This window comes from Danio rerio, chromosome 8 (assembly GCF_052040795.2).
Source record: "Danio rerio strain M-AB ecotype USA chromosome 8, GRCz13ab, whole genome shotgun sequence".
In the NCBI taxonomy this organism is placed as follows: Eukaryota; Metazoa; Chordata; class Actinopteri; order Cypriniformes; family Danionidae; genus Danio; species Danio rerio.
This window is the reverse complement of record NC_141028.1, coordinates 34,760,013-34,780,000: the sequence shown is the minus strand read 5'-3', so window position 1 is coordinate 34,780,000 and position 19,988 is coordinate 34,760,013. Positions and strand designations below refer to the sequence as shown.

Genomic DNA, 19,988 nt, shown 5'->3' with positions numbered 1-19,988 from the left:
AGTCTCAGCAAGGAAAGGCATTTGACTTCCTCTCCAGGTCTGTTTATGTGAAATGAGCTGTTAAACCTGCGTAATGTGTTACTGAATGAGGATTTCACCAGTAGTGGTGAGAAAACAGACCATATGGTGAGAGACAGCAAAAAAATAAAAAACTCCTCAAGACAGCTTTCAGTACAGCTTTAGGCACTTCGCTTTCACTCATACTTGTTTGCTTAAACGTCTAAATAGGGTCATGATATATACTAAACACTTTATTGCATTTTTATTTGTTTCATTTTTCATTATGGTTATTTATAATTGCTTTATCAATATCTAAAATTCAATACATGAAGAGTTTAGATGCAAAAATGTCCTCTAAAATTTGTATTTTTGTCAGACTACTGTGTGTATTTTCAGTAATAATACTTTTATGGCAAAGACTAAGTCCTTTTCCTGATCTTTAAGGTAAAATATCTCAACAAACAAAGAAGGCTGAGAAAAATGTTCATTTTTGATGGAAAATTTCAGATGAAACTAGAGGTTTTTGCATCTGAACTCTTCATATACACTTTTGTCATTAAAAGGCTGACACCAGTAAGAGTTTATTTTTTTAAATAAATAATTTTTTTCATTCTGAATGCATTAAATTGATCAAGTGACCGTTTATGGCAGCTTTTTTTTATAGTTTTAAGTTATTCATTGATAAAATGTTTCAAACAAATAAAATAAAATATAAAAATTAGAATGTATATTATATGATTATTTTACTATCATATTTCAAATATGTATCAAAATATTTTAAAAACTGAAGCAAAAATAGCTGAAAAGATCCAATTTTATAAAGAGCAATATTTCAATTAAACATTTGTATTGTTTCCCCCACAATCCAAAGACAAGATATTCAATTACAATGTGGCGGTCCTCTAAATCAGGGACTATGTATTAACATTTTTCTAAAGATATTTAAATAATTACAATGTTATTAATTATTTATAAATATTGTAATATAAATATTTATTACTATTTTTTTAAATGAATAGAATATTTATACATTTATTATGATAGATTATTAAATGCATAAATATTAGAATTATATTTTATTATAATTTCATAGAATTATTTCATAGAATTATTTTATTCAACAAGAAGTAATATTAAAGTAACATTAAAAATGCTGATCATATCATAAGATATATCGATTCAGTGCATTCAGAAATTATTCATAGAGCTTAAATTTTTCCACATTTTTTATGTTACAGCCTCATTCCAAAATGGATTAAATTCATTTATTTCCTCAAAATTCTACACACAATACCCCATAATGACAATGTGAAAAAAATATTTTTTGAAATTTTTGCAAATTTATTCAAAATAAAAAACCTGGAAAATCAAATGTATACAAGTATTCACAGCCGTAATGCTCAATACTTTGTTGATGCACCTTTGGCAGCAATTACAGCCTCAAGTCTTTTTGAATATGATGTCACAAGCTTTGCACACCTGTCTTTTGGGAATGTTTACCCATTCCTCTTTGCAGTACCTCTCAAGCTCTATCAGGTTGGATGAAAAGTGACGGTGTACAGACATTTTCAGATATCTAAAGGGATGTCCAATAGGATTGAGGTCCGAGCTCTGGCTGGGCCACTCAAGGACATTCACAAAGTTATTGTGAAGCCACTCCATAGATATTTTGACAGTGTCCTTTGGGTCATTGTCCTGCTTGAAGATGAACTGTTGCCACAGTCTAAGGTCAAGAGCACTCTGTAGCAGGTTTTCATTCAGGATGTCTTAGTACATTGCTGCATTCATCTTTCCCTCTATCCTGACCTGTCTTCCAGTTCCTGCTGTTGAAAAACATCCTCACAGCATGATGCTGCCACCACCATGCTTTACTGTAGTGTTGGTATTAGCCTGGTGATAAGCGGTGCCAGATTTTCTCCGAACGTAATGCCTGGCATTCACTCCAAAGAGTTAAATTTTAGTCTGATAAGACCAGAGAAATTTGTTTCTTACGGCCTGAGAGTCTTGTTTTTATGACACTGTATAACAATAATTTATATTTTTACATTACTGTGACGGTTGGGTTGAGGGTTGGTTTGGGGGTAGGCATTAAAACATACAATTTATTGGGTAATTTAATAGATAGCATAAATAATACTCCTTAAACGTACTGTTTTTACATTACAGTGACAGTTGGGTTTAGGGTTGGGGAGGAGGGAGACGTTAATAAAATATAACAAATGGGAAATTTAATAAATAATTTAAATAATTCTCCTTGACTTCCGGCCTCAACCTCTAGCAACAACCCTTTTCCCTTGATTACTCAGCTTAAATGGCCGGCCAGCTCTAAGAAGAGTCCTGGTGGTTTCGCTTATGGATGATGGAGGCCACTGTGCTCATTGCAACTTTTAGAGCAGCAGAAATTATTCTATAATCTTCCCCAGCCTTGTGGCTCGAGACAATTCTGTCTCGGAGGTCTACAGACAATTCCTTTGTCTTCATGCTTGGTTTGTGCTTTGACATGCAATGTCAACCCTTGGACCTTATATAGACAGGTGTATGCCTTTTCAAATCATGTCCAAACAACTGAATTTACACAGGTGAACTCCAATTAAGCTGGTGAAACATCTCAAGAATGATCAGTGGAAACAGAATGGACCTGAGCTCAATTTAGAGCTTCATTGCAAAGGCTGTGAATACTTATTCTTAAGGCTTGTTTAAATAATCATTAAAGGTTGATAAATACACAAATAAACAAACAAATAAAAACAAATAAATAAATAAATGAATAAACAATCAGTATTGCCATGATCAATACCTTTAAAGTCCTTATTGCAATCATTTGCTCAACAATTTATTGTTAGTAATAAATTTATGATTGTGACTACTCTAGTCTATTTATGCATGCAAATAGATTCCTTATCTTTTGTCTCATTTCTATTATGTATATAGACCTATCCCATGAGAAATAAAAACACATTAAATGACCAGGTATAAACAGTCCCTATGTCTTTTAGTAATTACTATTCACTTACAAATAAGAATCAACCAAGAAGCAGAGAAGAAAACACATGTATAAAGACAAAACCTTACCTCGAGCAGGACAAAGAATGAGGACTTTGCTATTAGCCACACTCTCAATGACAGTCTCTCCATTTGTCTCAAAATAGGGGCCCTCTGTAACCACACACACACATCACAAGGTTAACCTAAGGGTCAGAATGGAGCGCACAGGAGTAAGTGATTTGTGACCATACCAACCGGCAATGTTTAAACACTCATAAACGTCATTATTTAGATTGGCTGGGAACGGTGATTTATTGCCTAAATTGTTTTGGTGTGTAATGAATTCTTTGTGTAATGACAAATGTTCCTAGTTTAAATAGTTTATGCACAACAGACGTACCTAATACATCCAACACAATCTGAATGGTGTCTTCTCCAGCGCTATTCCTGGCTACACATCTGTACGTGCCGCTGTCCGAGTGCTGGACTGCCTGGATCTTCAGCATTCGATCACTGGCCACTGGAAGCCCATTATGAAGCCAGCTGACCTGTGGACTCGGCTCTCCTTGAACCACACACGGCAACACCACCGTCTGGCCGATAAGAGCCTTCAGAGTTGAAGGAGCTGGATGAATCCTTGGTTTAGCTGTTAGGAGAAGAAAAAAATTATTTACAAATGTCTGAACAGGTACACCTTTGATTTGGCCCATCATGGCATACAACAAGAAGAGAGAAATAGGGTGTAAATGAATGCCATCTTTATTCCAAATGTATATTTTTTGCTGTGAGATTTTATTGTTGCTTTATTTGACATAAAAGCCAGTTACAGCAGGATAAACAGGTATGTGCCAAAAAGTTTTCCTATCGGGGAAGTTTATTTTATTTCATTTATTTCAATAAGTTGTTTCAAAAAGTAAAACTTGTGTGTTATTGTCACGCTGGAAGACAGAGATTGTTATCTTTTAGCAGGTGAGTATGCAGACACACAGTTCTTCTAGTAAATAACATATCTTCAAGTAAAGATCCCTTGATCAGCATGAAGGACTGAAAGACTCATAAGGGGCATTCATGGAAGAAGGAGTGAAGACGAAGGAGCAAAGGTGAAGACTGACTTCAATACTGGCCGAAGAGTGAATAAAAGACAATGGACCCACACCAGCATATGACTGTTTAAACCACCACTGACTGGAAACTTCACACTGGACTTTAAGCAGCTTGACTTTTGTGTCTCTCTGCTCTTCCTTCAGACTCAGGGATCTTGATTTCCAAAAGGAAAACAAAATTAGCTTTTATCTGAAAAAAGGACTTAGGACCACTGTGCAACAGACCAGTACTTTTCTCTTTAGCTCAGCACAGAGGCTTCTAACATTGTTTTTGGTTCAGGAGTGCTTAGACACATGGAATTCTACAGCTGTAGCCTATGTCACGCCTCAATCACCCTTGCTTGACAATCCTCTAAAGGCTGCATTCATACCTGTGCACCTTTTCCAGTCACATTTTCCCCTTCCTCTACACTCTACTAATATACTTAGATATTGTACTCAGTAAGCACTCAGCTTCTTTTGCAATTCCTTTTAAAGACTTTTCCCCCTTATAGAGGGTTCCAGTGATGGTCTTCTGCACAACTGTAAAGTCAGCAGTCTTCCCCATGGTTCTGAAGCCTACTTGGCCAGACTGAGACAATTTCAAGGCTTTGCATTATTTAGCTAGACTAGATTGAGACACAGAGAGCCTACATGTTGAATTCTGTCATGATATTCTAATTTTGTGAAATACTGGATTCGAGTTTTTTCATCTTTAATCCATAATCATTAAATTTGAAATGAATGAAGGCTTGAAATGTTTCCCTTTATGTGTAGTGAACAAATACACCACACAAGTTTCACTTTTTGAAATAAAGTTGTGAAATTCATAGACTTTACCTAAATATTCAAATAGTTGGCACATTCCTGTAAGTTAATAGGCCTTTGTACCCCTTGACTTTTGTCTGTTATGTTAACAAATTTAGATTAGAATTTACAATTGTAGTTTTAGATTACAACAATAATAATTTTCCCACCCACATTTTTATGTTTATACAGTACCAGTAAAACATTTGGGGTCAGTTGTTTTTTTCCATGTTTTTTTTTTCAAGGAAAATTATTCTGTTCATCAAGGCACCATTTGCTAAAAAAAAAAAAAAAAAAAAAAAAAAATATATATATATATATATATATATATATATATATATATATATATATATATATATATATATATATATATATATATATTAATTAAATATATATTTATTACTTACTGTATGTAGTTTCAAATTAAATGATTACTCCAGCCTTTATTGCTTTTATTAATATTACCATTAATAATAATAATAACAACAACAACAGCAATAATAATAATAATAATAATAATAATAATAATAATAACAATAATAATAATAATAATAATAACAATAATAATAATAATAATAATAATAATAATAACAATAATAATAATAATAAAAGATTAATATAATTTTTTTATTTTTTATTTTTTTTTAAGAGTGATTTCTGAAGGATTATGTGACTCTGAAGACTGGAGTAATGAAGCTGAAAATAAATCTCTAAATACACTGGAATGAATAATTAAATTCAATTATAAACAGCTTTTGAACAGTTATTTTATAGTGCAATATCATTTCACAATTTTACAATATGTGCTGTATTTTTGATTAAATAAATGCAGCCTTGGTGAGCAGGATAAACTTATTTTAAAACATTTAAAATCCTACTGACCCCAAACTGTTGACCGGTAGTGTATGTTTATAATATATTTACTATGTATGCGCAACTCTTATTTTCAAAATGAGACTGGCATTGTTGAGCTTTCAGGTATTGCAAGCAGGCATGGAGTATCTCATCATAGATTGTTGTCAGGATGCAGAGTTTGTATTTATAGATTATATGAATGAACATCTAAAACCATTTCAGGAGATTTGTTAGACCAGGGCTGCGCAAACTCGGTCCTGGAAGGCTGGTGTCCTGCATATTTTAGTTCCAACCCCAATTAAGCACACCTAAACTAGCCAATCAAGCTCTTTCTAGGTATGCTAGAAAGCTCCAGGCAGGTGTGTTAAAGGAAGTTATAGGACACTGGCCCTCCAGAACCGAGTTTGGTCACCTCCGTGTGAGACTTATCTAAGCTATTATATTGATTTAAGTTATTAAATCAGCTAGCTCTCTTCAACTGGTCACCCACTGAAACTGCGCCTGGTCAGTACCTGGATGGGAGACCACATGGGAAAGCTAGGCAGCTGCCAGAAGTGGTGTTAGTCAGGCCAGCAGGGAGCACCCAACCTGTGGTCTGTGTGGGTCCTAACACCCCAGTATAGTGACAGGGACTTTATACTGCTCAGAAAGCTCTGTCTTCCTGATGAGATGTTAAACTGAGGTCCTGACTATCTGTGGTCATTAAAAATCTCAGGATGTCCTTCAAAAAAAGAGTAGGAGTTTAACCCCAGCATCCTGGCCAAACTGTCCACGTACACATCCCCATATCATAATTGGCTTTATCATCCTGTCTCCTCTCCACCAAGTAGCTGGTGTGTGGTGTGCGGTCTGGCACAATATGGCTGCCGTCGTGTCATCCAGGTGGATGCTGCACACTGGTGGTGGATGAGGAGATTCCCCTAAAAATGTGTCTAGAAAAGCGCTATATAAATGAATATATAATATAAAGAGATTTGCAAATGACTCATTCTCAATTCCGCAAGAATTACCCAACACAAATGGCCAACTAATGTTTTGCTTTTACATTTTATATTAGACTATTATTTGTGCACAAACATATCTAGATATAGTAATAAACATATTGTTTGTTTGAAAAAAAAAAATGTTGTCATGCCTACAGCAAACTTAAATGAGCGATAATATAATTAAGTGTGGTTGGGGTCCTTACAATATTTTCTGGGGTTGGGAACCACTGGTCTAATATGTATTACCATAGCATAAACATTCAAGCGAACACAAATTAGATAAAAGTAGTGGTGATGATTATTTCCATTGTAATAATTGCATATTTGTAACAATATTATAACTAAACTTTCACTACGCCATGGTACCATAACAGTATTTTTGTTCAAATGATTCATGATGATGACAGTATAAACAATTTGATGACAAATCAGTCAACTGAAAAGAAACATTGTGGAGTTGTCAATACTAGGAGTTTATCAAGCTAAAATTCATAGTTAATGGTTTGTTAATAACAAGAATTGTACCTTAAAAATAAAGCATGAACTAATTTGAAAAACTCTACAAAAATTTTGCCGCTTCATTCATTTTGACTGTTTTTTTCCCATCAATAAATCTTGGCAATATTTGATTGTACCTTGTACTTGTAAATTATAGGTGAGTGAGACGTTTCCAGCTGGATTTACAGCAGAACAGGTGTAGAGTTTACTGTCCACCACCCTCACATCACTAATCTTCAGAGAACCAGACGGCAGCATGGTGAACCTGTGTAACAAGAGGTCAAAGGTCAGTCTGTGAGGTCTGGTTTACAGTAAGTGCATCTGTAAAATGTGGTGTATATAAAATGCTATTGTGTATAAGCACACGCAAGCTGGTTTCTATCGTGCGCAATTGAAACCTATTGAGAAAATCAGCCTGGTTCCATTTGGAAATTTTGAACATGTGCTTAGCAACTTTATTATGGCAACCTAAATACAAATACAACTAATACATCCGAAAGGAAGCTACAAGCTTCGATATTCAGCAAACCCCATTGGGAAAAAAGCACTCTGCTTCTCACAGCCCTTTTCAATAGTTTAATGCTGAGGTCTCTAAATAATGGATCACACTCAAGATTCATACCCAGCACTGACTTCCCGTTGATTTAAACTTCATTTCAATCACAGTTTATATTGCGACTATAAGTAAATTTCCATCTATACGTCAACTGGCACTCAATAGAGTATTAGTAGGCTGTTTATGTGAGGTTTAGATGAAAAAGTCTGCATGCTTGTAAATGTACTGGTGTACAGTCAGCAGAATGTCTGTCTGTAGATTATCAAATTAAAGTGTTAGCAGATATTAAGCAGAGTTTACTAATACTGTATAACAAGTGCTAGCTGACATTTGAGGGCATAAACACTCATGTAATATTAAACCCTTTAATTTATATCTATTTTTAAAATAATTTCCGATCATTTGCTAGAACAGTGTTTCTCAACCACGTTTCTGGAGGACCCCCAACACTGCATGTTTTAGATGTGCCCTTTGTCAGTCACACCCCTTACAGGTCTTTCAGTCTCTGCAAATGAGCTGATGATCTGAATTAAGTGTCTTTGGTTAGAGAGATATTGAAAATTTGAAAAGCGGGTAGTCCTTCAGGAATGTGGTAGAGAAACACTGTGCTAGATTAAGCAGCATTATGCTCAATTCCCATGGGGCATCTGCGCCAATGCTTCCTATTCACTTTGACGTGAAGTGTTTTCAAGTTGAATTGTGAATCCATTGACACCATGTCAGCAGCGTTGCTCACTGCAGAAGTTTTTAACTTTTCAAGAGCCAATGGAAGCGTCAGCCGATCAGATGACTTTATCAGATGACAAAAGCCCCAGGTCAGACAGTAGCCAATTGGTGTCTAATTTCATTGGCTAATGCTGTTATGACGATCATATCAGCACCAAGCTTCAGACACACCCTCTGTCTAGCATTTTGCTAAGGCCTCATGTGAATGTACTGTTATTATACAATTTAATGACAATTTTATCATTATAATTTTCTTTTATTATAATTACAATATGACTTCCAAATCAAACATTTATTATGAAGTAAGTATTAGATTGACATTTCATTAATTTAATTTAATTATTTGTTTTTTAATTGTCATTTAGGTTTATGTCATGAAGGTTATCACTCGATTAAATCACCATTATCAGTGATTATCAGCTGATATGGGCCAGTGGGGGGCCTTCTGCACCCACTGGTAGGCTCAGAAGGCTGTTATCATCCATCCACATGGCTAATCAGCAACACTAATAGAGAAGATTTCCGATCCAGATCTGTTTTTACATTACTGGAATGGTTGTGTTTAGGGTTTTGGTGATAGGGTAGACTTAAATAAAATACAGTTAATGGGAAATTTTATAAATAATATAAATAAATCTTGTGAACTTCCGGCAACAGCTGTACTGTATGTGATCTATAGCTAATTTACCATGTGTATGGATGGCATCTATCAGCTGATAACCACTAATAAAGTCCATTCCATCAAGTGATAACAACTGACTGTCAATGGATGCCAGCTTGATAACGAATATGTCATAAGCATTTTATAGCATACCGGCTGAATAATGATATTAAGTATGTATGTAAGTGTAACTTGTATTTTGCAGCCATAAGTTAAAAATGCAAAGATTCTGCAAGGTTTATGTTTAATTAAAGAACTTGTTAACTATTGCAGCTCAATATTTTGTTTAACTGCTAACTTTTTATCAAGTAACTGTATAATAAGCAGGATAATGCACATTCAACAGTTAGTTCTCGCAGAAAAAAACTGACAAAAATATTTTTGTACATTTCTGGATTGATACGGTCTGTAGATCTTCTTTGATTATTATTATGTTTTACAAAGCATGACAGCTGCCAACTTGAAAGGGCACCATAGATATTTCTAAAATGGCTTAAGTTTTGGAGTCGCTTATTTATATATATATATATTTTTTTCTCGAGTTTTATGGCTGCCAACTTGAAATATCTTCTAAAACAGTTCAGTTTTTATCTTTCTGTTTTGTCCTTCTATTTTTATTATTTTCACAAGGCATTATAGATGTCAGCTTGAAAATTTACTATTAATATTTGTAAAATAGCATCAGTTTTGGACTGGATTTTCTTTTGTTTGTTGTTTTTCATGGCTGTCATAGTTTCTGTAATAATAAATTTAGTCATTTCTGAGTGATTGTTTTTTTTTAGATTTTTTGTTATTAGTTTTGCAAACCATCAAGATGGTATAGGAATCATGCTGGCATCTAAAAATGTACACACATTAGCAAACTAGATCCATTGACTACCCATAGTTTGACAGGATAACATGATAATAAGCAAAAGTATTTTCCCAACAAACAGCAAAATCCAGTTTATATTTGTGGAGCAGTTTAAAATTGGACTATATAATCAAGGTAATCTGGAGAGCTAGTATTGCAAAATGAGAAAGAGAATAAAGGTTTACAAAATTCCAGGTTAAAGCCATCTGGTGCCCCCTAATACCCCACAGTCACCCTGAGTGTAGATTAAACACTCTTTCCACACACAATCTTCTTTCCTGTGTGGCAGATGTCTCTGGAGTGGCGTGTTATTCTCGTCAGGCAGACCGAGACGTCGACATGCTGTTTTATGAGACAGGAAGCTCCTGGAGATTCAAACATTATGCAGGCTACACTTTTTCCTGTGTGACTATCACTCAAAGCACACACACACACACACACACACACACACACACACACAGTCATCCACATGTCTCATTCTTTGTCTTAGCAGGAATACAGTACCTCATCGTTCCAGTAATTCCCTGCTCTTACAGAAATACCCCACTACCTAATTCTAAAGCTGTCATCCATACATTCTTGCACTACCTACAGGTTTCTGCTGCATTCCTATGACTAATGCCATCTACATCATTCAACCACATCTAAAAAAATCTGATTATCTAATTCTGTTTCGTATACCTCAAGACTCACTGCTATAAGTTTAATAATTAGTATTTTATGAATTTGCTATCTTTCCTTTTAACTTCATGATTTTACAAAACGCTGCTTGAAGATCTGACGCATGGGGCACACAACATATGATTGAATAAATTGGTGAAACTCTCAAAACACATAATTATTTCTGAGACAAGGTGCCTGCAGATTAAATTTGTTCTTACTTAAGCCAAATAAATGAAAGTCTCGGTCCATCGGGGTGAAATCAAATGTGTATCCTTCATAACAGAGAACCAGTGGTTCTTATTGAATCGGTTCTGGCTCTTGTTCTTCTCCAGGGGAGTTGAAATGAAGTAAGACAAGTCAGCTGGGGAGAATTCTGACACAGCTGAAGGCTTTTATAGAGGGATACATCACCTCATCAGGGCCTATTACTTTACAGCAAGAAAACTTCATCACTCATCATCAGAACATATTTTTACCATTTATTACGCAGAGCCCTATTCTTAAAGCTAATAATGTGCAAATGGTTTTAGTTTAAAACAGCGCATTTTTTTAGTTTGTGAACCAGTTTCAGTGAAACAGTTTCGTTTTTTACATAAATCTAGAAATAAAACATCAAAATAAACCGAAAATTGGCATCTTTTCACAAACTTCATTCACAAAGTTATATAAGTTTTAACCACACAAGGGTTAATATTTAATATTTATTAACTAGTATTAAAGACTTAAAAGGGTGAAGAGTGAATGTTTAGGCATATTCATGAAAATTGTATTGTTTTCAATAAAAGTCTTAAAGCAATAGGAATTTAATACGAAAAAAAGAAAAAAACATTAAAAACATTTGGGTCTGAATAAGTTGTTAAAATAAGTCTCTACTGCTCACCAAGACTGCATTTTATATGATCAAACGTACTGCAAAAACAGCAATATTGAGAAATATCACATTTTAAATAATTTATTACTGTGATGACCAAGCTGAATTTTCAACATTATTTCATTACATTATTACTCACATTATTATTATGTCTGGTTTCATCTGGACCAAAAAGCTGCGTGTGAACACACCAAACGGACGAATGCCAAGTGAAACGAGAGTGCGCATTCCTGACCTGCATGGGAGGACGTGTCTTTCTGCACGGAGCCAGTGGTCTGTTTTCTCGTTCACAATGAGTGACCAGAACGCATGTGCAAACAAAGTAGCGTTTAGTACCATTATCAGAGTAATTGTCACTCAACACAGAGAGATTTGCTTCTGCGAATATGTCTGATAATCGAATAATCCATATCATCTGCAAATATTTGAGAAGTGAAGCTTAATATTAAACTAATTTGGAGAGGAGCACGCGCTCGTGATTGACCTAGCTGGCCCACATTAGCTAATCACGATCCTCCAATCGAAGGATCCCAAGTGACTATATATATCTTCATTTATGTTCTACAACTATCTTCATTCCTCTCCTACTTCTACCTTTATCCAAAATGGGGGGCACGGTGACCCAGTGACTAGCACTGTTGCCTCACAGCAAGAATACCAATGGCTCCGGGTCCTCGCTGGGCCGTCTGGTATTTCTGAGGGGACTTTGCATGTTCTCCCCATGTCTGTGTAGGTTTCCCTCTTGTTCCTCCTACCATCCAAATTACTTTATATTATAGACAAAAAAGCTTAAGTCTCTTTTTCTAAAAGACTTACTCTCAGGAAGTTCAACTTTGCCTCAGCACTGGGGGAGTTTTGCTCAATCTACCCTCACCCTGCAAAAGGGAGGGAGGGAACCCTGAGCCCTAGGATCCCTTCAGCTCAGGGCTCTCTCCCGGGACAGCATGCCAAACAAGCTATGTTTTAATCATGAGCTAAGTGGGAATTCGTGTAATATAGCAAAATTACAAACTTCTTTGTGTTCCTTCTTGACTTGATTTATTTACTTGTTACGTCACATCACTACATTACATTCAGGCTTTGATTTGTTGCTGAATAACCAGTAAGATCGTTCTCTTCAGCCGATGATCCGATGACAATTCAACAAGCTGAATTAACCAACAAGCTCTGACAATAACCCAATGAGAGGCGACGTGTGGAACACACCAAATCAACTAGCCTGACGGATGACTGACGGATCACCAAAGCCCAATGGCTGACTGTTGACTTTGTGTGTCCTGGCCCTAATATTATTCTCCTAGAGAAAGCTTTTTAATAATAATATGTGTCTTAGTAAAACTTATATAATCAACACGGTGCACAACAGGTTTGTTTTTTACCATGCTGTGACAGGAGGTATGGTCTGGCCATTTCTGCTCCAAGTCACCAAAGGTGTAGGACTTCCCTGAACTTCACATGGAAGGATGACCTCAGATCCGACCTCAGCTGCCATTTTAACCGTCACCTGTGACCCATCAGCACCAACAATCCTTGGTTTGCCTATTGGATTGACAAATTGAAAAAAAGTTAAATACTCATTCGCTTTGAAGTAAAATTGACTTATATCTATGAGATTCCTCACTATTAACAATCAGATGCATCTCTCGACTGGTGTAGCCTACTGCACTTGTGGCAGTGCAAATATAAACCCCTGCATCCTCCTCTGTAGGACTGGAGATGTACAAACTCCCATCGGCTGCCTCAAAAGGTGCTGACACAGGCCTGTTTAAGGGATCTCGACCCTGAGGAGAGAAGGTGGACAACATGAATACCCTGAAACAAGCATGTTGTTCCAAAGAGTGGAATGCACATCCTGTCCAAAACCTCTGAGCGGCCTCTCAGGTTGCCAGAAATCAGGCATTCCCTGCGCATATCCCTCAAACAAGATGGTTTTAGCAGACCTTCTTTCATGTGACCAGAATAGCAATTTACATGCCTCGAGTGGATACTGCGGACAATACACCGCCAATCTATCGTGTTGTGAAACAGTGGTGGAAAACTTCGCTTCCCATCACAGAAGCAGGCGGATGTGAGCTTAGGTTTGTTTGAAAGGCAATTGGGAAAGTGATGCATCAAAGATGAATAGGTTGCTTCAGCAGTTCTCCTGCCTCTATTATGCTAAATTATTCCAGCTAACTGTTTAGCGCTGCATGCTATCAGTCACTATACATCACTGCTGAAATGGTGACACAGCCAGAAACGAAATTATTGAAAAAGAGGAGCCGCAGTAAAGGTCTGACATTCACAGAGTTAGAGTGAAGAATAAAATGGTGTGACTTCACTTCAAATTAAACCAAGCCAGAATAAAGAAACTGCTCACTGAAGTAAACCATTAAATGTTGATCTGATTTGTAAACACTTAACTAGCATTGGTCTGTGGAAATCAAGTAAGTTATGGATAAATTACAGAGGTTTCAATCGCAGAATAAAGCACGACACAAAGTGGAGGGGTGTGTATAAGACTAATAGGTTTGATTCTCGAAAAACAACCATCGTGGATGTACTTTATCTCACTTATTACACAGCTACTTGCCACAAAACATAATCAGACACAAAACATTGTTCTGAGCCATACGGTGGCCCACGGTGGCCTTAGCATGCTGCAATTTAAGAAAACACATGCAAGTACTAAACACGCCAGCAAATTAAGAAAAGATCTTCATCTGTTTGACAGCACCTCCTCACAGTGCATACACTGCATTTTCTCACAACGCAAACAATTTACAAAAACACGCTGCATTTTTTTTTACAACACAAAAAGAACAGAACACAATGGAAATGTTTCAAGGGGACCCAAAACAGGACTGACGCAGTGACTACTGCATCTCGATTCCTGTATCTTTAGTATTTATTAGCCTAAATAACCATAAGTTAAAAAGCCAGGTCCGTTGTGTTGTGAGAAAATGCAGCGCGATTTCGTAAAAAAGTTTGCATTGTGAGAAAATGTAGCACGTTTTAGTAATTGTTTGTGTTGTGTGAAAATGCAGTGCATTTTTTTAAAAATCTGCTTGCATTGTGACTATTTGTAGCATGTGTGCTGTCAAACTGATGAAGATTTTTTATTTGTTTTAATTTGCTGGCGTTTTTTGTAATTGCATGTGTTTTTCAAAATTGCTGCATGTTAAGCTCACGCGGCCGACGTCTATAACAGTTTATTAATCCTTCAATAAATGGAAAGCTGAAGAAAACGAAAACAGTTAATGGAGTATACACTAACATCTGAATTATTCAGTCACAAGATGGCGCTAAACAGTCAAAAACAGTTAAAAACCACGGCTGATAGAGACAAGTAGATACATATGAAGGTGGATGTAAGTATATGGATTTTAAATACTTTCACTGATGGTCAGGGTGATTCGAAGTTCCCGACTGTGCCAGAGTTATTTATGACCCGGTAAGGTATGGTTCGATGCGCTTTTATGGCCGTTTCCACTGTCAAAAGGTACCTAAAAGTGAACAGTACTGTACTACTTTTTGGTACCCTTTGCAAAGGGTACGTAGCATGACAAAGGGTCCCAAAAGGCGGAGCTAGATGAGCAACTGAACGCTATTGGTTTAAAGAAAAACGTCACTTGCTTCTGCAACAAGCCAGGAGAATGAAAATAAAGAAATCACAATTTTTAAAAACATTACAGTATTACAGACATTACACTGTAATAGTATATAAATATAATAACGAGCCATGGTTGACCTGAGCCAAACCTTGTCATCATCTTGATGAACAGCCACAAAGCCAAGAAGAAGAGCAAAATCTGCCTTGTCCTGTTTTTGTTTTATGTGGCCGTCATAAAGTGTGAGAGGTTTCAGTTTATCAAGGGAGCTCACGATCGCTCGTGTGAGCATCTATTTTTGAAATAACGAAATTATTGTTTTGATAATCAGGGTATGCATGCTCCTGACATCCGATCCTTTCAGAAACAAACAAGCCTAAGAGGGAAGTACAAAAAAAAGAAGCCGGAAAAAACAAAGGAGCAAATTATTTATTTTCAGCAACCTAAACCATGAACCAACTGCCATGTTTAACTATTATCATCACCTTTTGGACTATTATAAACTCGGAATGATGGAATTACTCTCTAACAAGAGGTTACATGTGCTGCTGAAGATTAAAGAGGAGTTACAGACTGTATTTTAAACAGTGCTGGCAGTTGTTCTGACAAAAAAGACTGTAGGGATCAGGACGATATAGGTACCTTGGACCAGCTGATGGTGGGTTTGGGGACACCTCTTGCTTCACAGGACAGGGAGATCGGTGTGCCCTCGCTAGCTGTGTAGTGCAGGGGACCAGCCTTGATATCAGGAGGGGCTGCAAAAGTAGGTCAAAATAGCAGCTGTTGACCAGACCTTAACAACCAGCGGTTCACAATTAGATCTCCGCCAAAGATACTTCACAAGGAATCCAGCTTATCACTTCTAAATGTGCCAACCTAACATTAGATTCTGTTTTCGTTTCATTAGGGACCAGATAAGTTACTGTACTGCAAAAATAGTTTTCTTAATATGTGTTTTTGTTTTGATTATTTAATGACATGCTTATTTGGAAACTAATACTGTTATATGAAGTTCATATTTCATAGTTTAAATTTTACAATAATAATAATGAAAATAATAATAATAATAATCCCTAAAACTCGGCAGGGACAAGTAAACTGAACAAAAAAAGTTTGCTGATTAATTTATTCATTTATATATTTTAAATATGTTTCAATCTGAAGAAATACGTTCACGGGTAAACACTTTAGATAAAAATGTGATTTTTACATTTGTATTAATTTATGCATTTTGCATTCATGTTTTATTTGCCTTTTCTTTGAACTTTTCATCAGTGTTTGAACAAATTACTTCTATTCTTTCATTCCTTTTTCTTATAAAGTAAATGTTAATCTTTAAAATTATGTTAATTTGAAAACAATATTGATAAAATTTACCTTTTTAATTTATTGATATTTATTGATATTAAGATGGTTTTCACATATATTTAGAGCAAACTCTAGGCTACAAGATCCAGATCTCAAAAGTCTTGTGATCTTCTGAACAAATATTGAGTGTGTTTTTGATGAAGTTATTTCAGTGACTTCAAAATTTTTGTTTTTCACTAACCACACATAAAAATTTATTTCTCAAAAGCACAATCTTGTACTAAAATGTTGCCAATGTATTATTTTAGCCCAGTTTGTGCAGTTTACAGAGGAGTTAGCCTTTATATGTTTTATATGTTTACAAGCTTCTGAAAAAACAGAGAAATGTCAGGGCACATCAGTTTTCCAGTGCCCCAAAATACCCTCAGACCCCAGAGGGTGAACATTTATTAATTCTCATTGTTTTCATAATCTACTAACTGTCTTCTCTTTAGACTCATGTTATCAATGTGCTTCTAACTAAATCTTGACAGCCAAAAAATGAATCACACTCAATTATACCAAACTCTGAATACTAACCATGAACTTCAACAGTGACAGTAATATTGGCAGATCCTGCAACATTAACAGCAGTGCACACATAAGTCCCAGCATCATCAGGCACAGCTCTGTCTACATGCAGACTGCCATCACTCCTTAGAAACACTCTTCCGCCAACACGCACCTAGGCAGGACAATCAGACACAATAAAAACATAAGGGCAAATGTATATTCCCATTTCAACCTGATCAATTTAGATTCCTCAAAAGAAAGATCGTCATATTAGCTTAAAGAAACATCATGCTTTAAGAAGCCTCAGTAAGCATCACAATGATGATTATTAATAAATTTAGATATTCCAAAATCTAAATTGTGCTATTTGTTTCACAACTGTAACTCCTCTTTAGTGTCTGTATATTATAAACAAATACTGTAGGTATAGCTGGGTTTAAGGGTGAAATTAAAGAGTCAAATCAGGTAAGAACACAATAAGTGCATGTTACCAAATGATTACTTTAAATGTAAATAGTACAACATAGTAGTTAATACCACAATAAAAAGTGGACACATTTTTTAAAGTGATAGGTAATATAATTATGTCACTGTTGCCTCATCCCCAACTTACTATAAACCTGTTTAAATGTCTTTTTATAAAATACAAAAGTAGATATTTTGAAAAATGTACAAAATCTATAGCCATTGTATCTTTTTTCCTACTATGGATGCTAGTGGCTACCGGTTTTCAGTATTTTCAGAACATCTTCATTGTGTTCAACATACAAAAAGAAACCCATGAAGGTTAATAAAGAGTAATAATGAGTACATTTTCTTTAAATAGCTAGCTGAGTGGGGCGAAGCAGTGGCGCAGTAAGTAGTGCTGTCGCCTCACAGCAAGAAGGTCACTGGGTCGCTGGTTCGAACCTCGGCTCAGTTGGCGTTTCTGTGTGGAGTTTGCATGTTCTCCCTGCGTTCATGTTGGTTTCCTTCGGGTGTTCCGGTTTCCCCCACAGTCCAAAGACATGCAGTACAGGTGAATTGGGTAGGCTAAATTGTCCGTAGTGTATGAGTGTGTGTGTGGATGTTTCCCAGTGATGGGTTGCAGCTGGAAGGGCATTCGCTGTGTAAAAACTTGCTGGATAAGTTGCCGGTTCATTCCACTGTGGCGACCCAGGATTAATAAAGGGACTTAAGCCAACAAGACAATGAAGCTAGCTGAGTGAAATGAACTCATTTTTGTTACTCACTTGTTTCCCATTGTGTGTCCAGATCCTTTCAGGGAGAGGAATCCCATCTAATAACCTACAGGGAAGGTTTAAAGGCTGAGCAATCATCGTAGTGATGGATGGAGCGCCTTGAACTAGCAACGGTGGTTCTGCACAAATGACAGATCATTACATTGAGACTTTATGATGCTAATAATTGTAATATTGACAAAAAGAACCATTTATTTCCATACCTAAGCCAGTAACAGTGACTCTCGCTAATGCCTTGATAGATCCGAACTGGTTTTTGGCCTCGCAAAGATAAACACCTTCATCATCAACCCAAACACCTAGAGGGATCAGAGAAACACTGATTAGAAGATAAATGATTCTTTTGAAATGGATCTTATAAACATATTGTTTCATACTTTCATCATTAACAAGCCATTAAGTTTAATTAAGGCATGCTGTAATGAATGTGAAAGAGATGTGTGATCGCTAACTGCCTCACATGGATTTTGTTTGTGTATTTTTTGTGTTTTGGCAACAGCTTCATTAATAAAGAATAATCTTGACCTTTGTATCAGAGTCAAAATGAAAACAGAACTGAGAACGTTTAGCCATAAATGGTACTAGTTTAACAATATAAAATAATTATAGACAAAAATATCTTTTTACCTATATTCTAACTAGCCATATATAGCTGGGGATTTAAAATACAATACAGAGGGGGAAACATGTATTGATCACATCACCATTTTTCTCAGAAAACATATTTCTAATGGTGCTGTTGACTTGAAATTTTCACCAGATGTTAGTAACAACCAAAAAAATCAATTAACAGGGAAAACAAATGCAAAGAAAACAAACTTAATTAGTTTACAAACTATGTGTAAATGACACAGGAAATAGTTTTGAACACATGAAGAAGGGGAGCTGTAGAAAAGCAGTAAAAGCCCAGACAGCAGCCGAAATCTCTCAGTAGTTATTCAGCAACCCTCTGCCCTTCGTCATTGCAAATTAATATCAGCTGCTTCGGTCCAACATCTACATTAGCAGGATGATGAAGATGAAACCAGAGTGGACATGTCAGCAAGACAATAATCCAAAACACAGCCAAGGAAACTTTCAAATGGTTTCAGAGAAGGAAAATCAAGCTGTAGAATGGCCCAACCAATAACCTGACTTGAATCTAATTAGAAATTAAAGATCAGATTTGATAGACAAGACCAAAAGAACCATCAAGATCTGTGAAAAACTCACACCTGAGCAATTCATGTGACTTCATCCCCCATATGAGAGGCATCTATAAGCTGCCATCACCAAAAAGCCATAATATTAAGTATTAAATATGTTTCAGTAGTTAAGTACTCTCTTCTTGTGTCATTCCATTGTTATTAAACATAACATTTTTTTATTCAGATTTTCTTTATTTTGTTATATTTTTATGCTTGTATTGTTTGGGTTTTTACCAAAGTCGGTTTCAATCCCATGTCAACAGTTCCTATAAAATTATTTTTCCAGAAAAAAAAAATGTGTTGAATACTTTTCCCCCACTATATGTGTCTCTTATCTATTATTATTCTCTTTTAATTAGATATATCAGTTTATATGTAGACAATCACTCAGAAAATTTATTTCCAAAATGTGTTTCCGAGATCATTTAATATAATAATTTATCACTAATTTAAATATATTTAACACAGACATATTTTGAAAAAGCAAAAATGTCGAAAAATGCATGCATATTATTATGCTTTTTTACATTATTGATCAAAATAAAACAAAACAATTACAATTAGCTT

The 19,988-nt window shown here is 35.7% G+C and overlaps 1 protein-coding gene across 1 annotated transcript in view; it reads right to left on the bottom strand.

Moving 5' to 3' along the window:
• The window catches only part of hmcn2 (hemicentin 2), a 176,384-nt gene that overhangs the window by 84,251 nt on the left and 72,145 nt on the right, over nucleotides 1-19,988 (bottom strand). The window contains exons 17-25 of the mRNA XM_087264883.1: nucleotides 18,438-18,533; nucleotides 18,226-18,353; nucleotides 17,021-17,165; nucleotides 15,776-15,888; nucleotides 13,165-13,324; nucleotides 12,923-13,082; nucleotides 7,351-7,478; nucleotides 3,386-3,631; nucleotides 3,073-3,156 (exon numbers count right to left, since the gene is read on the bottom strand). Coding sequence (XP_087121009.1) covers nucleotides 3,073-3,156; nucleotides 3,386-3,631; nucleotides 7,351-7,478; nucleotides 12,923-13,082; nucleotides 13,165-13,324; nucleotides 15,776-15,888; nucleotides 17,021-17,165; nucleotides 18,226-18,353; nucleotides 18,438-18,533 — 1,260 coding nt within the window. The remainder of the gene's footprint in view (nucleotides 1-3,072; nucleotides 3,157-3,385; nucleotides 3,632-7,350; nucleotides 7,479-12,922; nucleotides 13,083-13,164; nucleotides 13,325-15,775; nucleotides 15,889-17,020; nucleotides 17,166-18,225; nucleotides 18,354-18,437; nucleotides 18,534-19,988) is intronic.